Below are 27,466 nucleotides of genomic sequence, written 5' to 3'. Positions count from 1 at the left end.
GTGGGTTAATTTCTGGGTCTCTAGTTCTATTCCATTGGTCCTCAGGCCTGTTCTTGTGCCAATTCCAAGCTGTTTTTATTACTATACCTTTGTAATAAGAGTTTGAAGTTTGGTATTGATATTCCTCCAGCACTGTTCTTCCTGTTAAGGATTGTTTTTGCTATTCAGGGTCTTTTATTGTTCCATATGAATTTCTTGATTGCTTCTTCTATTTCATTAAAGAAAGAAGTTGGGATCTTGATGGGTATTGGGTTGAATTTGATGGCCTTTGGCGATCTTGCCATTGTCACAATGTTGATCCTCCTGATCCAGGAGCATAGAAGGTTTTTCCACTTCCTTAGATCCACTTTAATTTCCTTTTTCAGGTTTCTGAAGTTTTCATTATAGAAGTCCTTCACTTCTTTGGTTGAGTTGATTCCTAGGTATTTAATTTCTTTTGAGGTTATTGCAAAAGGAGGTGCTTTCCTAATTTCAGCCTCTCCTTTCTCATTGCTGTCATGTAGAAAAGCCACTGGTTTTTGTGGATTGATTTTGTACTCTGCTAATCTGCCAAAGTTTTTTTTACCAGCTTGAGTAACTTGGGAGTAGACTCTATGGGGTTCTCTAATCATGTCATCTGCTAAGAGGCAGAGTTTTACTTCTTGCCCTATTTGAATGCCATTTATGTTTCCATCTTGTCTCACTGCTCTAGCTAGGAATTCTAGTAGTACATTGAAGAAGAGTGGGGAGAGAAGACATCCTTGTCTCACTCCTGATTTTAGAAGAAAGGGCTTTAACTTATTGCCATTAAGTATAATACATCCAATTTACATTTTTTGTATACAATTTACATTCAATTTACATTTGTATACTAAATAAAGTCTAAGTTTTTATGGCTTTCTATCTGAAGTGTGTAGCTGACAGCTGATACAAACTTCTAGGTAGTGAATGAAGCCAGGGAGCCCTTGCCAGTTGATGGACTGAGAATTTCATGGTGTGATTGTGAAGAGGAGGCAAGGCCTAAGGTGGAGGAAGCAAGACACTGAGAGGGTGCCCCAAGTGCACATTGTCGTAGTCCTGTCTTCCCTTTCTGCCATGAAGTGGGGCTCCATGAAATGGGCCGCCATGATGCTCAGCCTTGTCTCATGCCCAAAGTCATGTGGAGCCACATGACTATAAACTACAACTGTGAACCCAAATATACCTTTGATCCAGTCACCTGTGGCCAAGATACAAAGCTGATCAAACACCAAGCTAAAGTAGGCCTCTCAGATGTATATATGCTGACACATGCCTGTGTGTATAAAGGCCTTAAGTAAAGGTTTCCAGGAAGAAAAAGTAAAAATCCCTACCTTATATTCATCCACAATAATGCTAAGGGCTTCATGACCAGCTTTCCTCATGTCTTCTAATTCTTGTTTATGTTTTTCCTGAAAGAAAAAAGAAACTGAATCCAGGAGTTGTTCTTCTGTTTTGTTGGCAAAATAATAAAATCCATTGGCTTTGATTTCCAGGGACAAACAAAGAGAAAACAGATTTTCAAAAGTAAGTTGTGTTTAAAAGCTTTGGAAGGCACTGAGTTGATGGGAGTGTAAAAGAAAACAAAACCAGAAAGGAAAGCCTTACATAGAAATGTATGGACACCCCAGCACTTAGCTAGTCTTGACAAGGATCAGCAACAAGGCTAGCAAGGCCTTTATCTCCATTATTTTATTATTTTTGTAAGTTTTTCTAACATCCTCAACTTAAAAACAACTAGATTAAGGTGACTACCCAGTCCCTAACTCTACCTGCCTAGAAATAGAACAGATGAACTTACTTGGGAGAAGGTGCACTGCCTACAGAACCTGTCTAGATTTCACTAGAAAGTTCTCCAAGATAACCACCACCAGAACAAACATGAAAGGAAGGAAAGAGAGAGGAGATAAAAGGAATAAATCCATGCATGAGTAAACAAAGAGTCTAATATATATACTTAATATGTGCAAGGGTAATATGTTCCAAAGGAACAGAAAGGAAATAAGAGGACTTGGACAGATTCAGATAAAAAGAGATAGATTTGGATAAAGTGGCAAGCCAGGCTTAAGTAATGAGCCCCCTCAAAACCTCCCACATAACTCCCATCCTCCAACTCCTCTTCACTTGCTTTTTACCATTTGATTACCTGAAAACAGCGCCCAGGAAACAACAAAAGCCAAATGTTTTAAATGGCTTTTAATTGGCCTGGGCCTCTGAATACATTGTTATCCTATAAGGTACTCAGAGATTGTTGAATCTTGGCGACAGTGTCACCATGCAGTGTACAGTTTGTTCTTTCATCTATTTCCCTGATAAAGGAGGTTCTACTCTCTCATCAACATCCAATTCCTCTCTAGGTATGTCCTTTTACTTGTCTTATTAAAACAAAGGACATTTCCCAGTAACCTAACCATAACTGATCACTGCAGGTACATGCAGCAAATGTCACTTTTGTTGATGATTCTCAGTCTATGGTTCAGAGCAGAATTTGTTAAAAAGTTATTTTCCATTGTTTAACAGGTGCTGTATTTAAAACTACAACAGAGCCAGTTGCCAGTGACTCATGCCTGAAATCCTAGCTATTCAGGAGGCTGAGATCTGAGAACCACAGTTCAAAGCCAGTACATGCAGGTTAAGTCTGTGAGATTCTTAAGGCCATCAACAATCAAAACAAAAAACAAGAAAACAACAACAACAACAAAGCCAGAACTGGAGGGAGGGGGGTATGAGGGACAAGGTAACAAACAGTACAAGAAATGTATCCAAAGCCTAACGTATGAAACTGTAACCTCTCTGTACATCAGTTTGATATTAAAAATTTGAAGAAAAAACAAAACAAAAAAAAAAAAAAACAAAGCCAGAACTGGAGTTATGGTTTAAATGGAAAAGGATTACCCTTGAGTTAAAAAAAAAAAAGTTCAGAGACAGTGCTCAGGCTCTGAGTTCAAGCCCCAGAACACACACACACACACACACACACACACACACATACACACACACACACACACACACACACACACACACACCACCCTAGAACACACAGGTCACTGCAGTTACCTTGAAAGAAAACCCAGGCATTATACTACATTACCACAAACAGACAAGCAAGGACTTCATTAGGACTTCTGCCTTTCCAAACAGTAGTCATAAGAGTAATTAGGCAAGAAAAAGAAATAAGCATATTCATCAGAAATGTTGAAGTAAAACTGCCTTTGCAAAGGATAATGATAACATTTGTAGAAAAATCTAAAGATTGCACCACAAAATAAATCAAACTAAAAGCTCAGGAAATAAAATTGGGATACCAAAAATGAAATCATTGTGCTTTATATATTTACAATAAACTATCCAGAAAAAGAAAGAAATTGAGAGTACAAGTGGTTTTGAAGTGCTGAAAACAACAAAATTAAGGAGGTAAAAGTGTTAGACTCTTAAATGTGAAAAACACTGCTAAAAGAAATTATAAATAAACCAAAAGACATCCTCTAGTCATGCAAAGGAAGAAATGATACAAAAGGTCCATATTATCCAATTCAATTTACAAATTCAATGCAATTTCCATCAAAACTGCAATGCTATTTTTCATGTAGTTGGTAACCAATTAACTTCTTTTTCTATGTGCCAGCCCTGGGGTCTGAACTCACGACCTGGCTTTTTGGTGGTTAACTAAAGGTAAAAGTCTCATGGACTTTTTCTGCCTGGGCTAGCTTTGAATGGCAATCCTCAGCTCTCAATCTCCCAAGTAGCTAAGATTATATGCATGTGCCATCTTTGCTCTTCTTGTAATCATAAAATTCCAATAGCACCAAATAATAAACTTAATCTTGAAGAGTAAAAGAGAGAGCTAGAAGCCCCACATTCTTTCATGTCAGACTACATTACAAAGCCACAGTAACCAAGACAGTATGGCAATGGTATAAAAATAGACACAAGGGGATACAGAGCCAGGAACTAAACACATGTGACACTGTGAACCAGTGCTTGACAAGAGAATGGAAAGCACATGCTAGGGAAGGATACCTCTTCAGTAAATGGCACTAGAAAGACAAGATATTCTCATGTAGAAGAATAAAACTCCTTATTTTACAACACGGAATTTAACTCAGTGGATTAGAGATTTAAATGGACACTCTGAAACCATAGAGCTACTACAGGCAAACAAGGTTGTTCTTGATATTACACGAAAAGTTTAGGTACAAGAACTGGAGTGCAGCTCAACAGCAGAACACATGCTCAGCACGCATAAGGCCTTGGTTTCAATTCAGAAGGAGAGGAAGGAGAGAGAAAGAGGTCCAGAAAAGGAGAAGAAAGAGGGAGAGAAGATGACAGAGGAAGAAACAGGGAAGGAAGGAGGAAAGGAAGAGGAAGAGAGAGAGGGAGGGAGAGAGGGAGGGAGGTAAGGAGGGAGGGAGGGAGGGAAGAAGGAAGGAGAGGAGGGAAGGAGGGAAGAAGGAAGGAAAAAATAGACAAATGAAACTACATCAAAACTAAAAAGGTTCTTCACAGTGAAGAAAACAATCAACAAAATGAAAAAGCAATCTATAAAAACAAAGGAATACTTGCAAATTCTACAAATGATAAGTAGTTAATAGACAATGCAAGTAAAGAAAATCATACAACTCAATAGCAAGAAAAAAAAATCTCTCACCAATAATTCAACTGCAATTGGCCAAGGCCTTGAATATAAGTTTCTGCAATGAAGATATACACCAGTTTATGTAACAACAAGTTTTGTAAGGACATTCAACATCACTAAATATCAGGGAAAACCAAACCAAAACCACAATGAGTTATTACCTTTCACTTATTAGAATGGATAGCACTCTTTAAATGAGATAGTGTTGAAACAGTGTTGGCAGAGATAAGGAAAAAAGGAACCACTTTTTGTACTGTGTGGTGGGAATGTACACGAGTAGTCATTATGGCAAATCATACAAAATTCCTCAAAAGAAATTAAAAACAGACCTGCCATACAATTTAGCCATCTCACCTCTTGGTATACAAAGGAAATGGAATCACTATATCAAAACAGATACCTGTCCTCTCATGTTTATTGAGGCATAACTCACAGTGAAAAAAAAAAAACACCTGGGCACTGGTGGTTCACACCTGTAATCAGGATCTGAGGATCTGAGGATCGTGGTTCAAAGTCAGCCCACGCAAAAAAGGCCATGAGACTCTAACCTCCAAGAAACCACCAAAAGCTGGAAGTCGAACTCTGTGACTCAAAGTGGTAGAGCTCTAGCCTTGAGCCAAAAAGCTTAGGGACAGTACCTAGGCCCTGAATTCAAGCTTCAGGACTCTCTCTCTCTCTCTCTCTCTCTCTCTCTCACACACACACACACACACACACACACACACACACACATACACACATACCGAGGAACATTGTTCAGTCATAAAAAAGATAATCCTACCATGCAAATCCAACAATGTGGATGAGACTTAAGGATATTATGCTACGCAGAATGAACCAAGTTGGAAAAAGTGTATGACCTCACTTATATGTGAAATCTAAAGCAATTAAACTCACAGAAACAGAGTAGCACAGTGGCAGCCCAGAGTTGGGGGTGGTGCTAGAGAATGGGAAGGCACTGGTCAGAGGATGTAAACTTTCAGTGAATGGATAAGTACGGGATATCTAATTTTCAGCACAAGTACTAACAAGTTAATAATATGCTTGGACCTGGATACCAGTAGCTGGCAACTATAATCCTAGTCACTCAGTAGGCTGAGATCTGAGGATCCTGGTTCAATGCCAGCTTGGGCAGAAAAGTTCATGAGACTCTTAACTTGCATTAAACCCCAAAAAGTCAGAAGCAGAGTTGGGACTCACATGGCTAGTCTTAAGCTAAAAAGCTCAAGGAGAGAATCACAAAGGTGCAATACCCAAGTGCCTCTTCATATGTATATAAAATTATATGTATATACATACATATATGTGGGGCACGCCCACCCAGATGCCTTGCACCATTAAGAGGTGGTTCTAGCTGGCCCACCTATTTTCCCAGCCCTGGAGCCGCCTGGCTGTTAACCCTTCCGACTCTGTTCTTTGCATTACATATGGTGTACTCATATGCATGTCTGTGGGAGGGAGGAAGAGGGCACAGAATCTGAGGACAAAGAGTGAAAAGTGCAGCAGTGGAGTACAGTGGACATTGATGAAAATTAATTATGTAATGTAAAATGGGGGAGAGGGAATGAGAGAGAATGAGGGAACAGATGACACTGTGGGAAAGGAAATGTACTTATTTGACCTATGTAAATGTAACCCCTCTGTATATCACCTCTAAAACAACAATAAAATAAAATTTTTAAATGGGAAAAAAAATAAATAAAATAAAAAAATAAATAAAAAGCTCAAGGACAGCTCCTAGGCCCTGACTTCAAGCCCCAGAACTAGCCTATACAAACACAAAAAAACAGACAAAAGTGACTTGGAAGATGTACTGAATATCTGGATTGTGGGAATCATTTCATCATATCAAAGTATTATTTATACATTTTAAATTTATACAATGTATAGGCTGGGGTAGGGCTGGGGATATGGCCTACTGGCAAGAGAGCTTGCCTCGTATACATGAGGCCCTGGGTTCAATTCCCCAGCACCACATATACAGAAAACGGCCAGAAGTGGCACTGTGGCTCAAGTGGCAGAGTGCTAGCCTTGAGCAAAAGGAAGCCAGGGACAGTGCTCAGGCCCTGAGTTCAAGGCCCAGGACTGGCAAAAGAAAAAAAAAAAAAGAAAGCAAGCTGGGGTGATGAAAGAGAATTCTACCATTTCTCTGTGCTATCATTCTAGTTCTACATAATTGTGTGTGTACAGTCCTCTGTGTGTGTGTGTGTGCGTGCGTGTGTGTGTGTGTTTGTGCTTGAACTCATGGCCTGGGCTCTGTCCCTGAGCTTTATTACCCAAGCCTATCGCCCTACTACTTGAGCCACAGCTCCATTTCCAGCTTTTTGGTGGTTAAATGGAGACAAGGGTCTCACAGACTTTTCTGCCTGGACTGGCTTTGAATTGTGATCCTCAGATCTTAGTCTCCTGAGTAGCTAAGATTACAGCTGTGAGCCATAGGCACCTGGTACTTCTGGCACACTTTCTTGGCACATTATTTTATTTGCTGACTGTTTCTGTCTACAGAGCTGCATCCCAGGCTTTTCTCTGGCTCCGGTTTCAGCTTACTTTTAGGAACTATGTCCCTTACTGCAGAGTGAGTTGAACCCAGGCACACTGTGCAAGGGCTCTTCCTCCTGCTATTACAAGGGGAGACAATTTCATAACCCTGACCAGTGCTGCAATGCCTGCCATGCCCTTCAGGGCCTTCCTGCCAGTCTTCTTCACACTGTAGCTTTACACTTTGAGAAGGCTACTTTTCTTCTGTGTATTTCTAAAGAGAACGAGAGATCTGCCTCCTTTAGCCACTTCTCCTATTGTCCTCAGATCTACCTTCCAGGTCTCCCATGCAGACTATCAGTGACTATATTTTGGAGTGACAATGCCTTGGTCCTCTGAGGACCACAGTTAAAAGCCTCTACATTCCCCTTCAAACTCCAGCACAGATGTGCAAAATCACCCGTGGCTTATTGCTCTCAGCTCTACCAATCTGTGCAGTGCAATACATATGAACTGTCATGTGTTTTCATCACAGAGTGTTCTGGAGTTTTCCTCTACCTATCTTGACTACTGTAATTCTACATGAGCACATCTGTCAAGATTAAAAACTTCTGCTTGCCTCTACTGCTGACAACATTATGCCCAACCCACTGCTTCTGTTTTTGAAATGGTTTTATTTACTTAAGACTCTGATTGTCTTTCTTCAATACTTAAAGAGTCTAATTTGATTGTCTTCCTGCAATGCCCCTGTCCAGCTCCTCTGCTTTGCCCAAACTTCTAAATGCAGTTACTTACAGACTCAGAACCTCTAATCTTACTTTTTTTTGTGTATGTGCCAGTCCTAGGGCTTGAAAGTAAGCCCAGAGAGCTCACTCTTAACTATCTGTGCTCAAGACTGGTACTCAACTACTTGATCCATACCTCCACTCCCAACTTTTTTGCTACATGATTGGACGTAAGAGTTTCACAGACTTTCATGGCTGAGATTGCTTCCAACTGCAATCCTCTTATCTCAGACCGTTGAATAACTAAGATTACGGATGTGAGCCACCAGGGCCAAGCTATTCTAACTCTAACTAACCATAACCTTAAATACTATGTACCTACAACTCCTTAATATATATTTCCAAACTCTGCCATGGATGACTGTCAGACCTGTCTCACTGTCTATTAATAAAATTACATAGATATCTAAAAGCAATCTTGAAGTTAACAAACCCAGTGCTGAACTCTTGATTTTCCTCCAGTTGCTTAGTAAAAAACTACTAAAGCCCTTTTCACTATTTCTGCTTTTTTCCTCTTCACAATCCACATGTAGTCCTTCAGACTAGAGTTGGAATGCCTGATCATCACATTTAAAGCATAGCAAGTTCTTAAATAATATGACTCAGTGTCAATGCTAGGCACTATTCTAAGCTCCTTGAACATATCAGTTCAAGATGCAGTCTCTAAGACAACAGGAATTACTCATTGCTGTATGTACAGCATCAGAACAGTACTTGCTACCATGGGTAGTCCATAAACACCAACTGAAACAGCAGTGAAGTATCATGGTTTCCCCAATTCCCAACATCTGGGAAGGGAAGAAAGGGTGCGAAAAGAGAAGCTGGGTTTGATCAGAGCATGCCGTGTACACATATTCAAGTATCATATCAAACCCTATTGGTATGCTAATAAAATGTTAATATGTTAAACACAATTAATACATGTTAATAGAAAAATGCCAGTCTTTTCCCAAGGCTTGTCCCCAGCTCCTAGTTTTCCTGCAGAGGTCCAAATCTAAGGCCATTGTTCTGTCTATCTGTTGTACTTCACCTGCTATCCCCTAGATCCAGCATGTGCTCACCAGCCCTAGGAGATATTAAAAAAATCGCCTAAGCACAGACCTTCTGTGACCCTTATATAATAACAGTATATACCCATGGCTCTCCACAAGCCATACTTGGTTTTTGCTCAGGGCCCATGTGATCACCAGACTCCCCACAGCATGGGGAGAGGTGGATGGAACAGGTGAGGACGGTGCTCACATACCATAGTTGTTGGAAAGAGAAGGAAAACAGAGATAACCATGATTTCCAAGTACGGTGAGTTCACTCAGAGCAGGTGATATGTCACCTGAAATACATGAACATATGCATCTCAAGTGCCAGTTGAAGAAATAAGGCCTGTATGAAGACAGAATTAGAATGGCAAGGACTGGAAGGCAAATGGAGCTGAGAAGTGGAAAAATTTTCACCTATCAAACAAATAAAGAATTTAATATCAATATAATCATATTTAGACATTAGGCACAACATATTATGTACTAGGGCTCAAATTCAGGAACTGTCAGCTCAAAGCAGACACTCTACCACTTGAGCCACAGCTCTACTTCTGACTTTTTGCTGGTTAACTGGAGGTAAGAGTCTCAGTCTTTCCTGACCACATTTGCTTCAAACTGTGATCCTCAGATGTCAACCTCCCAAGTAGCTAGGACACAGGCGTGAGCCACCATTGCCCAGCAAGAATGTTATTTTTATGTGCCAATACTGGGGTCTGAACTCAGGATCTAGGCACTCAAGGTTGGTGTTCTAGCACTTGAGCCACAGCTTTACTTCCAGTTTTTGCTTCTGTCAGGGTTGGCTTTGGACTATAATCCTCAGATATCAGACTCTTGAGTAGCTAGAATGACAGGTGTGAGCTACCAAGAAAATGTTCTTGAATCCTGGTTCACAATGTTTGTTGAATGAATGAATGAATGACTTCACAATTCATATTGTTTTTCTGATACCAGGTAAGTATGAAAGTTAACAAATGCTTAGTCATGTGTCTTTATCTGTTCCAATATTTCAATTAAACGGTTTCTTTCTCAATGCTTTTCTATGATAGACTAGGGTATAATTAGATCAGTCAACACCCCAGGGCTTACTTCAAAGTTACTAACACACTATAACATACCAAGCTGCCAAGTTACCAAAAGAAAAACACAAAACTTACTAAGTAGTCATGGATGGCTTGAGATTTTTATTCAAGAATACAGAGCCCAAATTATACAACATATCATTGAAACCAAACATCACCACAATGATGGCATTCTTTCAAAATACTAAATCACAAAACATCAGTGAAAAGGGAAGACTCAAAAAAATACATACACCTTTTTAAAAAAACTGAAAATTTTAAATAAGAAGAGACATCAAAGACCACAATTCTAATATATTCACTTTATAAATGACAAAGCTGAGATAAAAAAAATTTGTCCAAGCTCATGAAGTTCATTAAAAGCAGAAAAATTCTTAATCAGATTGACTGTTAGCCATTTCAATGTGTAAATCTGTCCTGTCAATACCGAACTATTGGCCAAATCTGTTTGCTCGTGCCTGTAATCCTGGCTCCCCACCCACCAGGCTGAGACCTGAAGATCAAGGTTAAAAGCCAGCTCAAGTACACAAATCCATGAAACTAGCAAAATGCTATAAGTGGAAGCATGGCTCAACTGTTACAGCAACAATCTTGAATCAAAAAGCCAAGCAAGAGCACAAGGCCCAAAGTTCAAGCCCCAGTGCCAGCATAATATGAAAAACAAAACAAAACACAAAGTGATGCATATACCTCAGGCTCACACCCTTAATGTAGCTGGGAAAGACTGAGATTTAACCAGCAAATATAAGTGCTTTGCAGAAAATAATAAATTAGCAAAACAAATTGTACATAACTATCACTGGTATGATTCTGATACCTGAACCAAGATTTAAAAAGAAAAACCTCAAGGATAGTACAAACTGAAAGGTTTTTCAGTTCACATTCTAGTACTGCTAGTCACAGTCAAAGCAAGTATAACCTATGCTAATTACCTGTAATAAATTAATCTGTGAGTGGTAACAGAATGCTCTCCTACATAGATGGTCAAAAGCCAACATGTAAATGACATGCTTGGAATTAATTATCACATCTTTAAAAAAATAGAAAAAGTTAAGAAATTCATGGTCCAATTATATTCTATCTATTAAAAAAGATTGATTCTTAATTCCAAATTCTTTGGCCAAGAATCAAACTATCAATAGCTTACTTCCTGGAACCTAATTAGCTAACCCTGTCATACTGAAAAAGGTTTCCAACACCACTTCACCACCCTGAGAAACCACGGGATGACATCCCATTCACAGCAAAATCAGCTACACTAGAGCAGACATAGGTAAACATGTCCAGAATGTGGAAAAGGAAATTTGAGGGGAGGGGAGGGGAGGGGAGGGGAGGGGAGGGGAGGGGAGGGGAGGGAAGGGGAGGGGAGGGAAGGGAAGGGAAGGGAAGGGAAGGGAAGGGAAGGGAAGGGAAGGGAAACAACACATCCTTTCTCATTTGCCTACTATTTTCAGCTGTAACAAGTCTGGGCGATTTATTGAAGGAGCTTTAGTCCTTGAAAAGAAAGTCAGTATCCTGGAGTTAACACACATCTTTCTCACTAAATGAATGCCTACTTTATAGTCCCACTTCATCTGATTTTACCCTCTATATTCAAAATCTTCCCGCTCAGTCTCACTGACTAATTACTTTCATCCAAATATTAAAGGAAAAAAGTAACACAAGTACATTAAAATCTATCTAAAAGTATGAAGACTACAAGTAGAAATAGAGATGGTTAGCATAGTAAACTGTCCTAAGTACTAGCATATTCTCTCAGTTAGGTTGTCCACTTAGCTGAAGATATCCAAAATTTCAAAGGATTAATTTAAACCTCTTCCTCGTCCCATTAATGGCACTGAAATTTTATCAGCAAGAAAAATCCAAACCAGGGGCTGGGAATGTGGCTTAGTGGTAGAGTGCTTGCCTAGCATGCATGAAGCCCTGGATTCAATTCCTCAGCACCACATAAACAGAAAAAGCCACAAGTGGCGCTGTGGCTCAAGAGGTAGAGTGCTAACCTTGAATAAAAAGAAGTCAGGGACAGAGCCTAGGCCTTGAGTCTCAAGGCCCAGGACTGGCAAAAAGAAAAAAAAAAATCCAAACCATATCTCTAGTAAATTCTCCTGATCAAAGAAAGACAAGATAATGAGGCAAAGTCCTCATGGAATAATCACTAAAAGATAAAGGTTGAGATACACAAAGAAATGCACAATCTGCATATATCAGCATGAGTAACACACTTTTCTACAAACTAATTTACAAAAGCCAGCCATGACAACCTCACACATCCACATCTCAGACCAAAATCTTAAGGAATTAATTAGTTAACAAAGGAGGAATGAATAAACAAATCACCAGATTCATCACTCTCAAGTTGGAAAGAAATACTCATGTGGAATTCATTTAAAGAAAACATTTACAACAATGCTATTATTGTTACAAATGTCATTTCTCCATTAGCACCTCATCTCTATCCAATACATGCTGTTGACAAAAAAAAAAAAAAAGGCCAAATTCTACAGGGCCTAAGAGTAGACTCTTATGAAAGTAAACTCTGACAGAACTTCAGTGACATGACTCTTCAGACTACTTCATGTCTTGTTATTATTTACTCCAAGGATAGGAAGAGACTCTACTCAGCACAGGCTCCAGAGGTGTGATGTTTATCTTCAGCTGTGCTAACAACATCTTTAAAGGTAAGATGCCTAGAGGAACAAAGTTTATAACTAAGTCAAAGCAAATAAGAAAATAGGAAAGAAAAAGATAAAGCAGAACAGGGGGTAGGCAGCTCTCACCGTAATCCTATCTACTAAGGAGGCCCTGATCTGAGGATCCTGGTGGTTAGAAGCCAGCCCGGGCAGAAAAGGCTGTGGGACTCTTATGACCTCCTAGCCAGCAAAAAGCCAGAATCTGTACAGCTGTGGCTCAAATTGGAGAGTGCCAAATTTGAGCATAAAGCTAAGGGACAGCACAAGACCTTTAGTTCAAGTCAAAACAAACAAACAAAAAACAGAAGAGAGGGGCTGTTCTAAGAAATATCTGAAAATGTGAAAAGGGCTTTGCATTATATAAAAAACAGATAAAGACTGGGAGAATTTTGAGATGCAAGGGGAGGGAGGGAAGACTACTTTGAAGAGCTACCTGGTAAAATGGTAAAATACATTCAATAAAAGCAATACTGAGACTGGGTACTGGTGGTTCACACCTATAATCCTAGCTACTCAGGAGGATGAGATCTGAGGATAGCACTTCAAAGCCAACCAAAGCAGGAAAGTCTGTGAGACTCTTATCTCCAATTAACTTCCAAAAAGTCAGAAGTAAAGCTGTAGCTCAAGCAGTAGAGCACTAACTCTAGCTCAGAGATAGCACCTAGGCCCTGAGTTCAAGTCTCAAGATAGACACAAAATACTGACATTCAGCACGAAGGGAAGAGGACAGTCGAAGTCACCCACCACTTTATAGAGTGTGAAATGTCATAATAAACACTGCTTCTGGAGGCAGACACAGTGACTCAAGGCCTGTGAGCCTACCTACTCAGGAGTCTAACACTAGAAAGAACATAGTTTAAGACCAGTTCATTTTGGAAAGAAAGTTCTGAGAAACTACCTCAACAGAAAAAGCTGAAAGCAGTGGTCATGCCAGCTACTACGAGAGGTACAAACAAGAGGACTGCAGTCCAAACTGGCCCAGGCAAACAGTAAAACCTTATTTCAAGAATGGTCAGAGCAAAAGGGCTGGAAAAATGGGGCTCAAGTGATAAAAATGCTTTCCTTACAAGCAAGAAGCCCTGAGTTTAAAACTTGAGAGTTAAACACAGGTGCTTCTGACAAGGTCTCCAAACACGATTGTGCTAAATTTTTCTATATGGTGGTAGAAAGCAGAACATGTAAGGGTGATAAGCCTCCCCATTTAGATGATGTGATTCCTAACCAAGAAATAAAATAAAACCTCCTTGCTGCTTACATTGAAATGCAAGGAAAAAGAGAAAACTGAGGAAGTGTTACGAAAAAGAAAAAACACAATTGCTAGGTATTGGCGGTTCACACCTTCACACCTATAATCCTAATCAGGAGGTTGAGATCTGACGGAGGTTTGAAGCCAGCCCAAGTAGACAAACCAGGAGACATTTATCATTCAGCCAATCAACATAAGCCAGAAGTGTAGTGGTAGAGCTCCAGCCTTAAGAAAAGCCAAGTGGGAGTGGGAGTTCCAGTATTGACACCAAAAATGAAAGATTAGTATGTGGTTTTATTAACTGCAAATTAAGTTTACTCTTTTAAGATTTACAACTCATTAAACTCAACTCTTACATAAATAGCAATTTCTTAGTATAATTGATTTTTTGCTATAATTCTTTCCCTGAAGTTTCACCCTGTACTTTCTTCCCCCTTTTTTGAAATATATATTGATTTCAACACATAAAAACAATAATCACTTTAGATAATTTTAGATATAAAATTAAAATACTAGCAGGATTAATTTGTGAATGAAATATAAAAGACACCTCTAAGATGCTAACCTATTTCTTTTTGCTAACCTGGCAATGGTAGCTGGCAAACCAGCAAAAGCATTACACCTCACTCTCAGAAAAGTCATGTCAACAATTCTGAAATCAATGTCTGAATAATGCAGAAAGACAATGAATAAAGAGATGCTCTTGTCTTCACAGGACTAGAAGAGCCTTGATACACCCAAAGGTCCTCAAAACACACATTCCTGGAGAGTTGTATAGGAAAAGACAAAAATTCTCTGAGGATCTGCTTTATGACAAAATTTTCTAGTAAATCAGTGAATTGTTTAGTTAATTATGAAAGTGGCAGAGAATATATATTTGAAAAGGCCTAGTCTTTTTCTTCTCTGCTATATGAATGATGTAGAATTGTGGGGAATCCAGTTCCCACTTGGTAGGAAGTGCAGCAGCACTGTGAGTGTCTTTCTGCGGTTCTCCACCAGCAGGACAATGACAGCAGAATTCTAGGGCTGGTGCAAGTTGAAAATGTGTGCTCAGCACATTTTCCCTCTACAACTCTATCTTGAGTTCTCATTCCACCATACCCACCCATCCCTATATACATGAGCTCGTGTATGGCTATATATGTGTGTGTGCACACACAAATATATGCTGCATTGTTTTACATTTGGGAACTAGAGGAATATATCTGTGTCAATATATATGTATAAATATATATGCATATAATAGAATAGAAATCTGTATGAATATGTATTTATACATGTGTATATCTTCTCATTCTCTCCTCTCCACCTATTTCCTGTCTATATTCTCATTCTATATCTGCTTTGTTCCTACAATATCTTACTTTTCTCTTTTGCTTCACCTCCTTTTGCTCTGTTCTCTTTATCTGTTTCTCTGTCATACAAACACATATGCACATATACACACACACCTAACTACATAAAACCTGTACAAAACTTGTATTTTCTACTTTTTGATGTGTCAAGCTGAAAGAGTCAGACTCCTCAGAGGAATATCACTGCTCTTCCAGCTCATGCCTATAATCCTAGTTATTCAGGAGGTTTAGATCTAAGGATCATGGTTCAAAGCCAGCCTTGGCTTCATATTCTTTCTTATTCTTCAATTAGCCACACACAAAAAAAAACAACACCTCAGAAGTGGAGCTGTGGCTCAAGAAGTAGAGCAACAGCCTTGAGCAAAAACAAACAAAACAAAACAAAAATAAACTCAAGGATAGTGCCCATGCCCTAAGTTCAAGCCCCAGGACCAGTACATACACACATTAAAAACAAACAAATTAAACACAAGTAGGACTGTGAAATTAAGACCTGTGGTTTTCATGAATCTGTGTCTGTCTACACACTTGAGCGTAATGTTTTATTTCCAGTGGTGCTTCAATCCCCCAATTACTTCCACCATTCTCATAACATGGAAGCTAACAGAAAGCTTTTGCCTGTGTACTTATCATATCTCTTAAGACCATGTGTGCTTATTCCAGATGCCCTGCTGCTAGTGTAATACGCTGTTTGTGCCCTATGGAATCATGACTCCCATACTAGTCTTCTGGCTCTTCATCCTCTCAACTACCAGGGACATTATTCTCTTCCCCGGCCTCTCTCTCACTTGATAATCACTTTTTCTACCCTAATCAATCCCACAAGGACATCAACTTTTTAAAAAATCCTCTTGTGCCCTGCATCCATTGCAGAACTGCCTCTCCTCGAGCCTTGAGTCCTTCTGTTCTTTCAGATCAACTCTGCCTTTCCTCCCCAGCACAATGCCAAAATTGCTCAGGAAGTAACTAAAGTCAGTCGTCAATTACTGCCATAATAGTTTATTATAATGTTAGTGATGTCACATGAATTTATTATTTTACAGTTCTATATGTCACAAATCAAAGGAGTCTGACTTGGTCAAAGTCAAGGTGGTAGCAGCTCTCTCCTCCTGTCGGGAGGCTCCGAGAGAGGGGAGACCTTTCTGCTCTTTCAAATTACTCCTCCAGAAAGGAGAACCCAAGTATGTCATCTGCAGGAGGGTGGTGGAACTGAAGATCATCACGGAAAGTGAAAAAACGCCAGACTCAGAAAGGCAAATATTTATCACTTGTTCTCCCTCATATGTGGAATTTAGGCCTTTTAAAAAAAATGAATGGCAGGAATGCAACACAGACACTTGTTTGGGGGCATAAAGGAAAAAAATGATAAGTGATTTTTTTTTAGGAAAATGGGCATAACTAGACATCATCATGTTAAGCAAGATAAGCTCAAAAAGCCAAATATTACATGTTTTCACTCATTTGTGGAGTCTAGCCCTAAAAGGTACATGTCTATATAAACATAGAGAGAAAATAATTATAATTGGGGAGCAGTTTGGAGGGATGAAGAGGGAGGAGAGGGAAAGAGAATGACTGAAAGTGGGTAATCTTTAAATACTCTGTATCCATGTATGAAGATGGCATAAGGAAACTCACCGAAAGCTGCTGAACAATAGGCAAGTAGAGGTGATGGGAAAGAGAACAAAAGAGGTTGAACTGACTATAACATATGCAGGTATGAAATACATGGTGAAATTAATTTGTGTAATATATATTCAAAAAACTGGACAAAAATGGATGACAGCAATGTAAAACAGGTTTGGCATATCATGCTCAACATGGAATAGTTTCATTTTCTTTGTGGTTGAGTAATATTCCATCTTATACATGTACCCCGTATACCATTTCTGTTAAGAGAGCGGCTGGCAGGGGGAAAACCAGTGGTGAAGGTGAATGGGATGACAATGGTTGAAATCTCTGAAGGTGGGTGGAGTGCTGAGAGAGAATCACAAAGGAAATGAGTTTGATCAGGGTACAGATTTGGCACACCTCTGCCAAACTCTATGTATGGAAATGTCACAAAGTCCCTCATACAAATAATATATACTAATAAACATATTTGGAAAAAACCTTAGATGTATATCAAAAGATGGTTTTGAAAAACGTACTTCATCCTGGGGTGGGCAGGGACTTGAATGGAAAGATTTTGCTTGTTTTTTTCCCTCAAGGCTGGAGCTCTACTACTTGAGCCATACTTCCACTTATAGCATTTGCTGGTTAATTGGGCAGACTTGTCTGTCCAGGCTGGCTTTGAACCATGATCCTCAGATCTCAGCCTCCTGAGTAGCTAGGATTACAGGCATGATGGCTCACACTTGCAATGGAATATTATTAGTTATATTTATAAAGAATTTGTAAGAAAACAAAGACTATTTATGTTAGATGACTAATAGTATATATTAGCATGAGTTTGACCACAGTCAAAATATTCATAAGAAGAATAAACATATCACATGTATGTTGTTATTTGATGAAGGAGAACATTATGACTGATTCTTGGCATTAAAGACATCCCTCCAATAGAACAGTGATTTCCTCTGACATTATGTCATAAGTTGTGAAAACAGTAACATTAAGCATTTTATACTGAGGACAAATGGCCTGGAAAATCTACTTGATGTGGAGATTTTAATAAAACTCAGCAACCTGAGCCAACAGAGATACTTCACGAGGATTCTGCATAAGAAGAATATACTTAAATAGAGATTGGAAAATGCTGAGGGCCACAGGCTCACACCTGCAGTCCAAGCTACTCAGAAGGATGGAGGTTTGAAGGCAGCCTGAACAGAAAAATCTGAGAAATTCTTACATCCAATTAACCACCAGTATCAGTATTTTAACAAAATTTTCAAGCTTTGGGGGGGAAAAATCAATCTTCCATAGACTTAGTCTCCTCCTGCCAAATGTTAGCCTAAAACAAAATTTCAAAGTTGCTATTAAACCCTTACAAGTTTTCTTTGAGATAACGTAACCACAACTACAAAATTCACCACATCATAACCATTGTAAAAAAAATTCCCAATATGTATGAAAATATACCGTGTAAATCTAGTTTGTTCCAATAGAACTTAAGGAATGCTTTTAAAACATCACATTTTGCAGAAGAATATGGATGTTTCATGTTTTTTATTAGCATTCCTATGAATCAGATTCTCTTCTTCTCTGTCATCAATTATTAATTATTTTGTGCTCACAGTGAACCAGGCTGAGCAGAGGAGGACAGAATATTCTAGCCAAGTCCACTGTGGGAGTATTCTGTTCTTTTTGAATTAGGGAATGAGTGACTGGGAGTTGCCTGTTTACTTTTTCCATTTATTACTAAGAAATTAAATGATCTATTTGTGTTTCCTGGAGAAGGGGATAAAGGGTAAGAAAGAAAGAAGAGGTGTTCTCTTTGTTTTTTAATCTACCCCCTCAAAGTGGCTCAAATTTACTCTCAAATAAGCCAATTAACATTTATGAGAAAAATAAAAACTGCATGACAAATGTCTGTGCTATATATAAGACAAAAATAGCAAGGCTCACGCCTGTAATTCTAGCTACTCAAGAGACTAAGTTCTGAGGATCACAGTTCAACCAGCTGGGGCAGGAATATCCAGAAGATTCTATCTCTAATAAGGGAGCAATGGATCAAGTGGTAAAACATCAACCTTGAGCAAAAAAGCCAAGAGAGAGAGTAAAAGGCCTTCACTTCAAGTTCCAGTACTGACCAACACACACACACACACACACACACACACAATGAAAAAATAATTGCTTGTAGTTTTTCCTTCTTAAATCCTGAGTCCTCTAGAGACCAGGATGGTAAAACTGTTCTTGTTAGCAGTTAAGAACTGGTGCTCACAAGATGATTAACAAAGCTAATATAATATCCAGAAACAAATCATAGCAAAAAAAGAAAAGGAGGGGAGGTGAGTGCTTTATATTAGAATTCTACTCAAAATGGTTCTCAAGTATTTAAGTAATATTTTCAGTTAAACATTGGACAAGAGAATGACTGATACTTAGTACCCTGTCTAATCAGTAATTAAGAGTCAAATCTCATCCTCACAGTTAAATGTCTACACTGTAAACAATACACAAGCCAATCCCTGCACTGTGGAAGAGCACAACTATGCCCACCATTTTCCTGCTTGGGTTACAGGCTCATTTCTTCTATTTGGAGAGAGGGGTTGCTACTATATGCTTGCTTGCTTCGTTGCTTTGAGGCCCAACTGTTTCTGCTTTTACCAGTTTAAAAGAAAAGTTCAGGGGCTGGGGATATAGCCTAGTGGCAAGAGTGCCTGCCTCGGATACACGAGGCCCTAGGTTCGATTCCCCAGCACCACATATACAGAAAACGGCCAGAAGCGGCGCTGTGGCTCAAGTGGCGGAGTGCTAGCCCTGAACGGGAAAAAGCCAGGGACAGTGCTCAGGCCCTGAGTCCAAGGCCCAGGACTGGCCAAAAAAAAAAAAAAAAAAGAAAAGTTCAGGCTGGGAATATGGCCTAGTGGCAAGAGTGCTTGACTCCTATACATGAAGCCCTGGGTTCAATTCCCCAGCACTACATATACAGAAAATGGCCAGAAGTGGCGCTGTGGCTCAAGTGGCAGAATGCTAGCCTTGAGCAAAAAGAAGCCAGAGACAGTGCTCAGGCCCTGAGTCCAAGCCCAGCACTGGCAAAAAAAAAGAAAAAAAAAAGAAAATTCAATTTCCTATAAGCTACTTATAAGATGTCTTCTCGCTGAATTGTATTTTCTTGCCTCATTAGGCAAACCAGAATCTAGAAAAAAACCTTTCTTAAAGAACAAAAAGAAAAAGGAGAAGAGGAGAGAGAGAGACGGGAAGGTAGGGGAGGAGAGGACAGACAGAAAAAACATATTCACATTTTTTTGATTATTGGTGAAGTTCTATCAAATATTTATCAAAGGCTATGACATGCATTCAGGCAGAACACTTGGACTAGATAAGTATTGTCAATGCTGTGGGTCATTGGACTGACATGAATAATCAACGTGATGCCTTTAATAAGATGACTTTCACAGAAATACACATAGAACAGTTTATATGACCAACTGAAGAAAATGAGGACAGTAGTGGCATCCTAGACAAGTTAGAAAGGAAAAACAGGACATAAAGTAAATTGATCAACTCTGACATTAATCACCCAAGAAGACATACCATCTTTATCTACTTTCTGAATAAAAAATCAAGACAAATACACTGAATTTCCTTTGTCATTTGTTAACTTATTGCTGTGAAAGAAAATGTAAATGAATACAAGTATCTTTTAAACCCTCTCTAAAAATACCTTACAGTTCAAGATAAAGTTTACTATACTTCAGGTCATGTGTTCTTGATAGTTGTATTTAGAAGGCTCTTTTCTGATTTTTCTCTAAGGTTTCCAATATCGTTCTTCAAATGGAAGCTGCAAAAACTAGGCATAAAAGTCATTCTTAAAATGTCCAAGGTATGCCTATGCTAATGAGAGATTAACTCAAGCTAGTGTGCTATCCTGTGTCTGCGTGGACTACTTGTTTCTTATGTGGACTTTTTGTTGGCTTCTTTTCTGGTCACTAATAACATACTAAGTTCCAAATATGGTTTGCCTCTACTTCTATGAGTACTTGACTTTCATTATGTACATAGTCTACTTATGCATATTATGTTTGTGATTTCCTCAAGGTATAATTACAGCCACTCTAAATCTTTTCCAAATGAAAGGGCTGATATTGAAAAAGAACTGTGAACTCTCTTTACATCTGAGTGAAGAACTGTGGCACACAGAGTGACCCTTCCAAAAACAGACAAACTTGTTATGGCTATTACCACCCCAATGTCCTGGGCTACGAAGAAAAAGGGAGATCATGTTTCAAAAACTGTGCTATTTCCACGAAGCTTTAAAAATAATTTTCCAAAAGAGCTATGGCAAAAACAACAGTGCCATCATCCTTTTCACTGAGTACAGTACTTGTGCTTCTCTTTTGTCCTGTAATTTTAGCCTGGTCTAACTTCTTTCCTCATATGAACCTCTGTCTGGAGGACAGCTGTGTTGGCTATGAGGAACATCCACAGAATTTATCCTGGAGATTATTGACAACTCAGAAACCACAGCATGGGGTTCAAATAGTACTCAAACATGACTTCCAGGTTAATATGTCATATTTAGCCTGTTCATTAGTTCATTGCTTTGTAAATGACCAAGATGAGGTACATGTAAAAAAAGAAAAGAAAAAATCTACATTCGACTGTCTTTGTCTCAGAATATTTCCTGACCGAACTAAGGAAATGGAAAAACCTCCCATGCTCCTGGATCGGGAGGATTAATATAATCAAAATGGCAATATTGCCAAAGGCTATCTACAAATTCAATGCAATACCCATTAATATCCCAACACCATTTTTTAATGAAATAGAGGAAGCAATCCAGAAATTCATATGGAACAATAAAAGACTAGAATAGCAAAAACAATCCTAAGCAGAAAGAACAGTGCTGGAGGAATTACAATACCCAACTTCAAGCTGTATTATAAAGCTATAGTAATAAAAACAGCTTGGTATTGGCACTGGAACAGGCCTGAAGACCAATGGAACAGAATTGAAGACCCAGAAATGAACCCACAGAACTACGCCTACTTAATCTTTGATAAAGGAGCTAAAACAATAGCTTGGAAGAAAGATAGCCTCTTTAACAAATGGTGCTGGCAAAACTGGCTCAACACATGCAACAAACTTAAACTAGATCCTTATATATCACCCTGCACCAAAATCAATTCCAAATGGATTAAAGACCTCAAAATCAAAACAGACACCCTGAAAACACTAAAGGAAGGAGTAGGAGAAACACTTGGGCTCCTTGGCACAGGACGGAACTTCCTTAACAATGACCCAGAAAGGCTACAAATCAAAGAAAGGTTGGACAAATGGGACTGCATCAAACTGCAGAGCTTCTGCACGGCAAAGGACATAGCTCGCAAGATAAACAGAAAGCCCACAGACTGGGAGAAGATATTTACCGGGCTTTCAACGGACAAAGGCCTCATCTCTAAAATATATGCAGAACTAAAAAAATTACCTTCTTCCAAAACAAAACCGCAAAGAACCAATAGCCCCCTCATCAAGTGGGCTAAAGACTTGCAAAGAGACTTCTCTGATGAGGAAATGAGAATGGCCAGGAGACATATGAAAAAGTGCTCTACATCACTGGCCATAAAAGAAATGAAAATCAAAACAACATTGAGATTCCATCTCACCCCAGTAAGAATGTCATATATCAAGAAAACTAACAATAACAGTTGTTGGAGGAGATGTGGCCAAAAGGGAACCCTACTTCATTGTTGGTGAGAATATAAACTGGTTCAGCCACTCTGGCAAGCAGTATGGACATTCCTCAGAAGGCTAAATATAGAACTCCCCTATGACCCAGCAGCCCCACTTTTGGGTATTTATCCAAAAGACCACAAACAAAATCACAGTAATGCCACCAGCACAACAATGTTCATCGCAGCACAATTTGTCATAGCTAGAATCTGGAACCAACCCAGATGCCCCTCAGTAGACAAATGGATCAGGAAAATGTGGTACATATACACAATGGAATTTTATGCCTCTATCAGAAAGAATGACATTGCCCCATTTGTAAGGAAATGGAAGGACTTGGAAAAAAATTATACTAAGTGAAGTGAGCCAGACCCAAAGAAACATGGACTCTATGGTCTCCCTTATTGGGAATAATTAGTACAGGTTTAGGCAAGGCATAGCAGAGCATCACAAGAGCCCAATAGCTATACCCTTATGAACACATAAGATGATGCTAAGTGAAATGAACTCCATGTTATGGAAATGATTGTTATATCACAGTTGTAACTACTTTCAACATCCCATCTGTATCTGTAGCTTCTATTATTGATGATGTTCTTGTATCACCTTCCAGTGGTTGTACCTATACTATCTCTGTAATCTTATCTGAGTATTTTGGAAACCGTGTATACTGGTATTAGAAGTAGGAAATTGAAAGGGAATACCAAAATTGAGAGACACAGGGTAAAAAAAGACAAACAATTACAAAAGCAATACTTGCAAAACTGTTTGGTGAAAGTGAACTGAACACCTCAGGGGAAGAAAGGGAAAGGGGGAGGTGGGAGGGGGCTATGAGGGACAGGATAACAAACAGTACAAGAAATGTATCCAATGCCTAACGTATGAAACTGTAACCTGTCTGTATATCAGTTTGATAATAAAAATTTGAAAAAAAAAAAAGAAAAGAATATTTCCTGACCTTTATGGGAATCCTGAAGCTACATGATTACAAATTTGACATAGGCCTTAAACTTGGCTATATAACTGAACCACAAACATAAATCCTTAATTGGGAAGCACCAGCTTTTATTTGAGAATTTTTCTTATTTCAGTTATGTCTTGAATATCAGGGGATGGTAGGAGTGAAGAACAAGAGACTAAACTAACAGGTCAACCTGATTACCGCACTGTATGTATATGTTCATGCCCATGGTAGAAACACCTTTGGATATTAGTACACACAAATATAATGAATAAGAAATGTAAAATAGGTCCTGTCTAGGTAGATATATTAATGGGAGATGGGGGTTCAAACAGAGAGGGTGGAGGACAATGAATATAGTCAAAATATTTTCTGTACATGTGTAAAGCTTATTGAGACTGGCTTTGCGAAAAGAAGAAGGGGAGGAGTGGAGAGTAGAGACACAGGGGCTGAGTTTAACCAAGGTACATCATATGCTTATCTGGGCATGGCAAAATAGAGCCACCTCATCCCCATCCAACTAACAGATGCTAATGGAAGAAAGGAGGAGGGGGAAGGGGAGGGGGAGGAGGAGGAGAGGGAGAGAGACGGGGAGAGGGAAGAGAAGGAGGAGGAGGAGGAGGAGGAGGAGGAGGAGGAGGAGGAGGAGGAGGAGGAGGAGGAGGAGGAGACAGCTAAAGTCAATGTTATCCCTACTGATGATAATAATTTCTTCTAAAAATCCTTTCTCTCATGACTGAGTGATTTTTGTTTTGTTTCCTTCTTTGAAAGGATCCAACTTTGAAGTACAATTAGTAATAGTACCTAAATACACATAATCCTAGTAAGTTCTGGAAGCACAACTACCTGTGTCATATTCTCCAAGATGGCTCAAAACCAAAGGAATATGCCACTGAAGCATTCTATTAAACACTATTTATCAAGGCAAGATGTCCCTACTAATGTCTGACAATTTGCACTGTATATGCTTTCTCTGTCCTTACTGATTCACATCCCATATTAAAAAAAAAAAAAAATAGCTGGGCACTGGTGCTCACACCTGCAACCCTAGCTACTCAGGAGGCTGAGATCTGAGGATCATGGCTCGAAGCCATCCCAGGGAGGAAAGTCTGTGAGACTCAACTCCAATTAACCAGCAAGAAGCCCAAAGTGGATGTGTAATTTAAGTGGTACAGTGCCAACATTAAGTGAAAAAGCTAAAAGACAATGCCTAGGCTCTGAGTTCAAGCCTCAATACTAGAAAAAATGAATTGTGCCAACTGTACATAAACCCATAGATAAAAAATTAAACATAATATATTCAAGTATATGCAAGAGGGCTCAAGGCATATGGAAAAACAATTTAGCTTATGGAATAGATCTTTAAGTTTTTGAATTTTTATATTCATATCTGTGCCAGGGATGCAAAAGGAAGAATTTAGTGGGAATGAAATCCATGCCACAATATTATAAACAAGTACTCTAAAATGAATAAAGAGAAGGAAAGTCAACCAAAGGACAAAGACTTTAAAATCCAACCCAAACACCTTCCTTTAGTAGTATGTTCATAAAAATTATTGGCCCTTGAAGTCCAACAATGAACTCAAATCACTTTTTGAATAACAGGCCACTGATTCACATTTTAACTTGCTTTTTCTTCAGTATTATTTCAGGAAAAACTCTTGATTTTCCATTCAAGGCCATATGCATAGTCCAGGTATAACAAAATTCACTTTTCTTCTTCAAAGAAAGACAAATTTTTATAAGGCTATTGGAAAGTAAATGAATTATAATTTTATCCCAAGCTCCGTCATTTCTCATTTATATTCATTAGTCTGAAGTTTATCATTTACCTCTACTTTCAAACCACTAACTGAAAAACCAAAATATTTTAAGCTGTATTCTCAATAGAATCGTCTGTAGCTGAGAAATACTAATTTTTTAAGACAAAAGCATTTCAGAAAAGGACAAGTTTGTTTCATATCTAACACCTTTCGGGGGGGGGAAGTCTTGCTAGGCACATGGAAAATGTGATGCCTCTCTCATAAAATGAACAGTCCATCAATCATTATGAGAAAAAGAGACAAGCTTTAGCCTCTCTCTGTAGCTTCACTGTTGCTACTGTTAGGTATAAGCACTTCACCTAAATTTTATAAGGCCTCATCAGTACAAATTTTACAAAACTATCACCCAGCTATCACCAAGATGTCACATTGCACTTGCTGTTTATTAGTTAGCAGACAGAGGATAAAAGCTCATTGTTAATACATGTTTAGAAAATAACCACCTGAACACTTTCTTGTCTGCTGGACTTATATTAATTCTACATGTACGTTTACTGATTCCAATCTTGTTGTTAGTTTATAGTTTTCTATGACCATGTTTTAAATCACAGAAGACACTGAAAACTGGCATGGGAAGAAATGAGTTGCATGGAAGTAATCAAAAAGCTACAGAAAAAAATATTTAGCTCACAGAAAACAAAACACTTTTAGCTTCAAATAGCTGAAGTAGAAATACAAGTTGTCTACATGACAATGTAAGGTAGCAAGATTCTGCTCCCCAGTATTCTTTGAGAAAGTATATAAATGGTTATAGCTTTGAACTCTGTTTTTTAAAATCTGTTTCATTTATCACTTTTCATTTCTTCAAAGGAATATTAGTTGTGATTTTATGTATGTGTTTTTGTGCCAGTCCTGAGGCTTAAACTCAGGATCTGTGAGCATTTTTGCTCAAGGCTAGTGCTCTATTACTTGAGCCAAAGCTCCACTTCCAGCCTTTTGGTGGTTAATTGGAGATAAGAGCCTCATGGACTTTCTTGCCTGGGCTGGCTTTAAACCATGATCCTAAGATATCAGCCTCCTTAGTAACTTAGCATCACAGGCATGAGCCACTGGCAGGCAACTAGTTATGATAGTTTTTATGACTAGAATGAAAATTTAAGATTGCCTAAGAAAATTACTATAATGATTCAAATATTAAATTCATCTGAATAATAAAAGATGTATAGGAAATGTTCTAAATATTAGCAAGCTCACAAACTAGTACTAGTTCCAGCTACAGCTATATGATATTTCAAGTATGTATACTTTAACACATAAATTAAAATACAATGATAGTCCCTAAAGTCAATCATTAAATTCTACGCATCCCCTGCTTGCACTCATTGTAATTCCACAAGAATCATCTTTTTATACATTTCAACCTTAAAGACCTTTCCCCAATTATTCCTTATGACTAATGTCTTCTCATCAGCACCTCTGACTTTTGACTCAAAAGTCACCTTGAAAATAAAACTATTCCTTAGTCCTCTCCAATACAATAGCCCTGACCCCTGATTCTGATACCCTTGTGTCCATCAACCATTTGAGTTGTAATCATCTTCTGCTATGTTTAGCAATGAGCCATTCTTCACAAAAACAGAAGCTCCTAAAAAGTCCTTTTTTGTTGTCCTTCCTTAGGATCCAAAACAGTTGTAGCTGGCACTTTAGAAAGTAAATAAATATTTGTTGAATGAATATATGAACAAATTTGCAACAAAAATCATGCATCCCAATCATTTGTTTTTAATTTTTCTTTGCTGTTGGTGGTGGCTATTTGTTTTGTTTGTTCTTCTTTTGTAAAGACACTAGATTTGGACTTGGGGTACACAGTTGGTAGGTATAGATAGTTCTACCAGTGAGCTATGCCTGTGGCCTTTTCATGCCCCTATTATTTTGAAGACAGGGTCCCATTTTGTACTGGCATGCATGCCTGAACCATGATCCTCCTAGTATATGCTTCTTCAATAAGTGGGATGAAAGGCACAAGCCACTGTGCCCAGATATCTGTTGAGAAGGAGTCTCAGGATCTATTTGTCCAGGCTGGCCCCAGGCTCACAAGCAG

At 38.7% G+C, this 27,466-nt stretch overlaps 1 protein-coding gene across 5 annotated transcripts in view; it reads right to left on the bottom strand.

The window, feature by feature from the left end:
* Ccdc91 (coiled-coil domain containing 91) overlaps positions 1–27,466 on the bottom strand; it is a 228,668-nt gene that overhangs the window by 106,347 nt on the left and 94,855 nt on the right. For all 5 annotated transcript variants that reach the window (XM_048366860.1, XM_048366845.1, XM_048366837.1 and 2 more), the window contains one exon: positions 1,332–1,409. In XM_048366860.1, coding sequence (XP_048222817.1) covers positions 1,332–1,409 — 78 coding nt within the window. The remainder of the gene's footprint in view (positions 1–1,331; positions 1,410–27,466) is intronic.

The sequence above is a fragment of the Perognathus longimembris genome, chromosome 1 (assembly GCF_023159225.1).
Source record: "Perognathus longimembris pacificus isolate PPM17 chromosome 1, ASM2315922v1, whole genome shotgun sequence".
NCBI lineage: Eukaryota > Metazoa > Chordata > Mammalia > Rodentia > Heteromyidae > Perognathus > Perognathus longimembris.
Note: the sequence above shows the minus strand (reverse complement) of the source record. Positions and strands in the feature narration are given on the sequence as shown.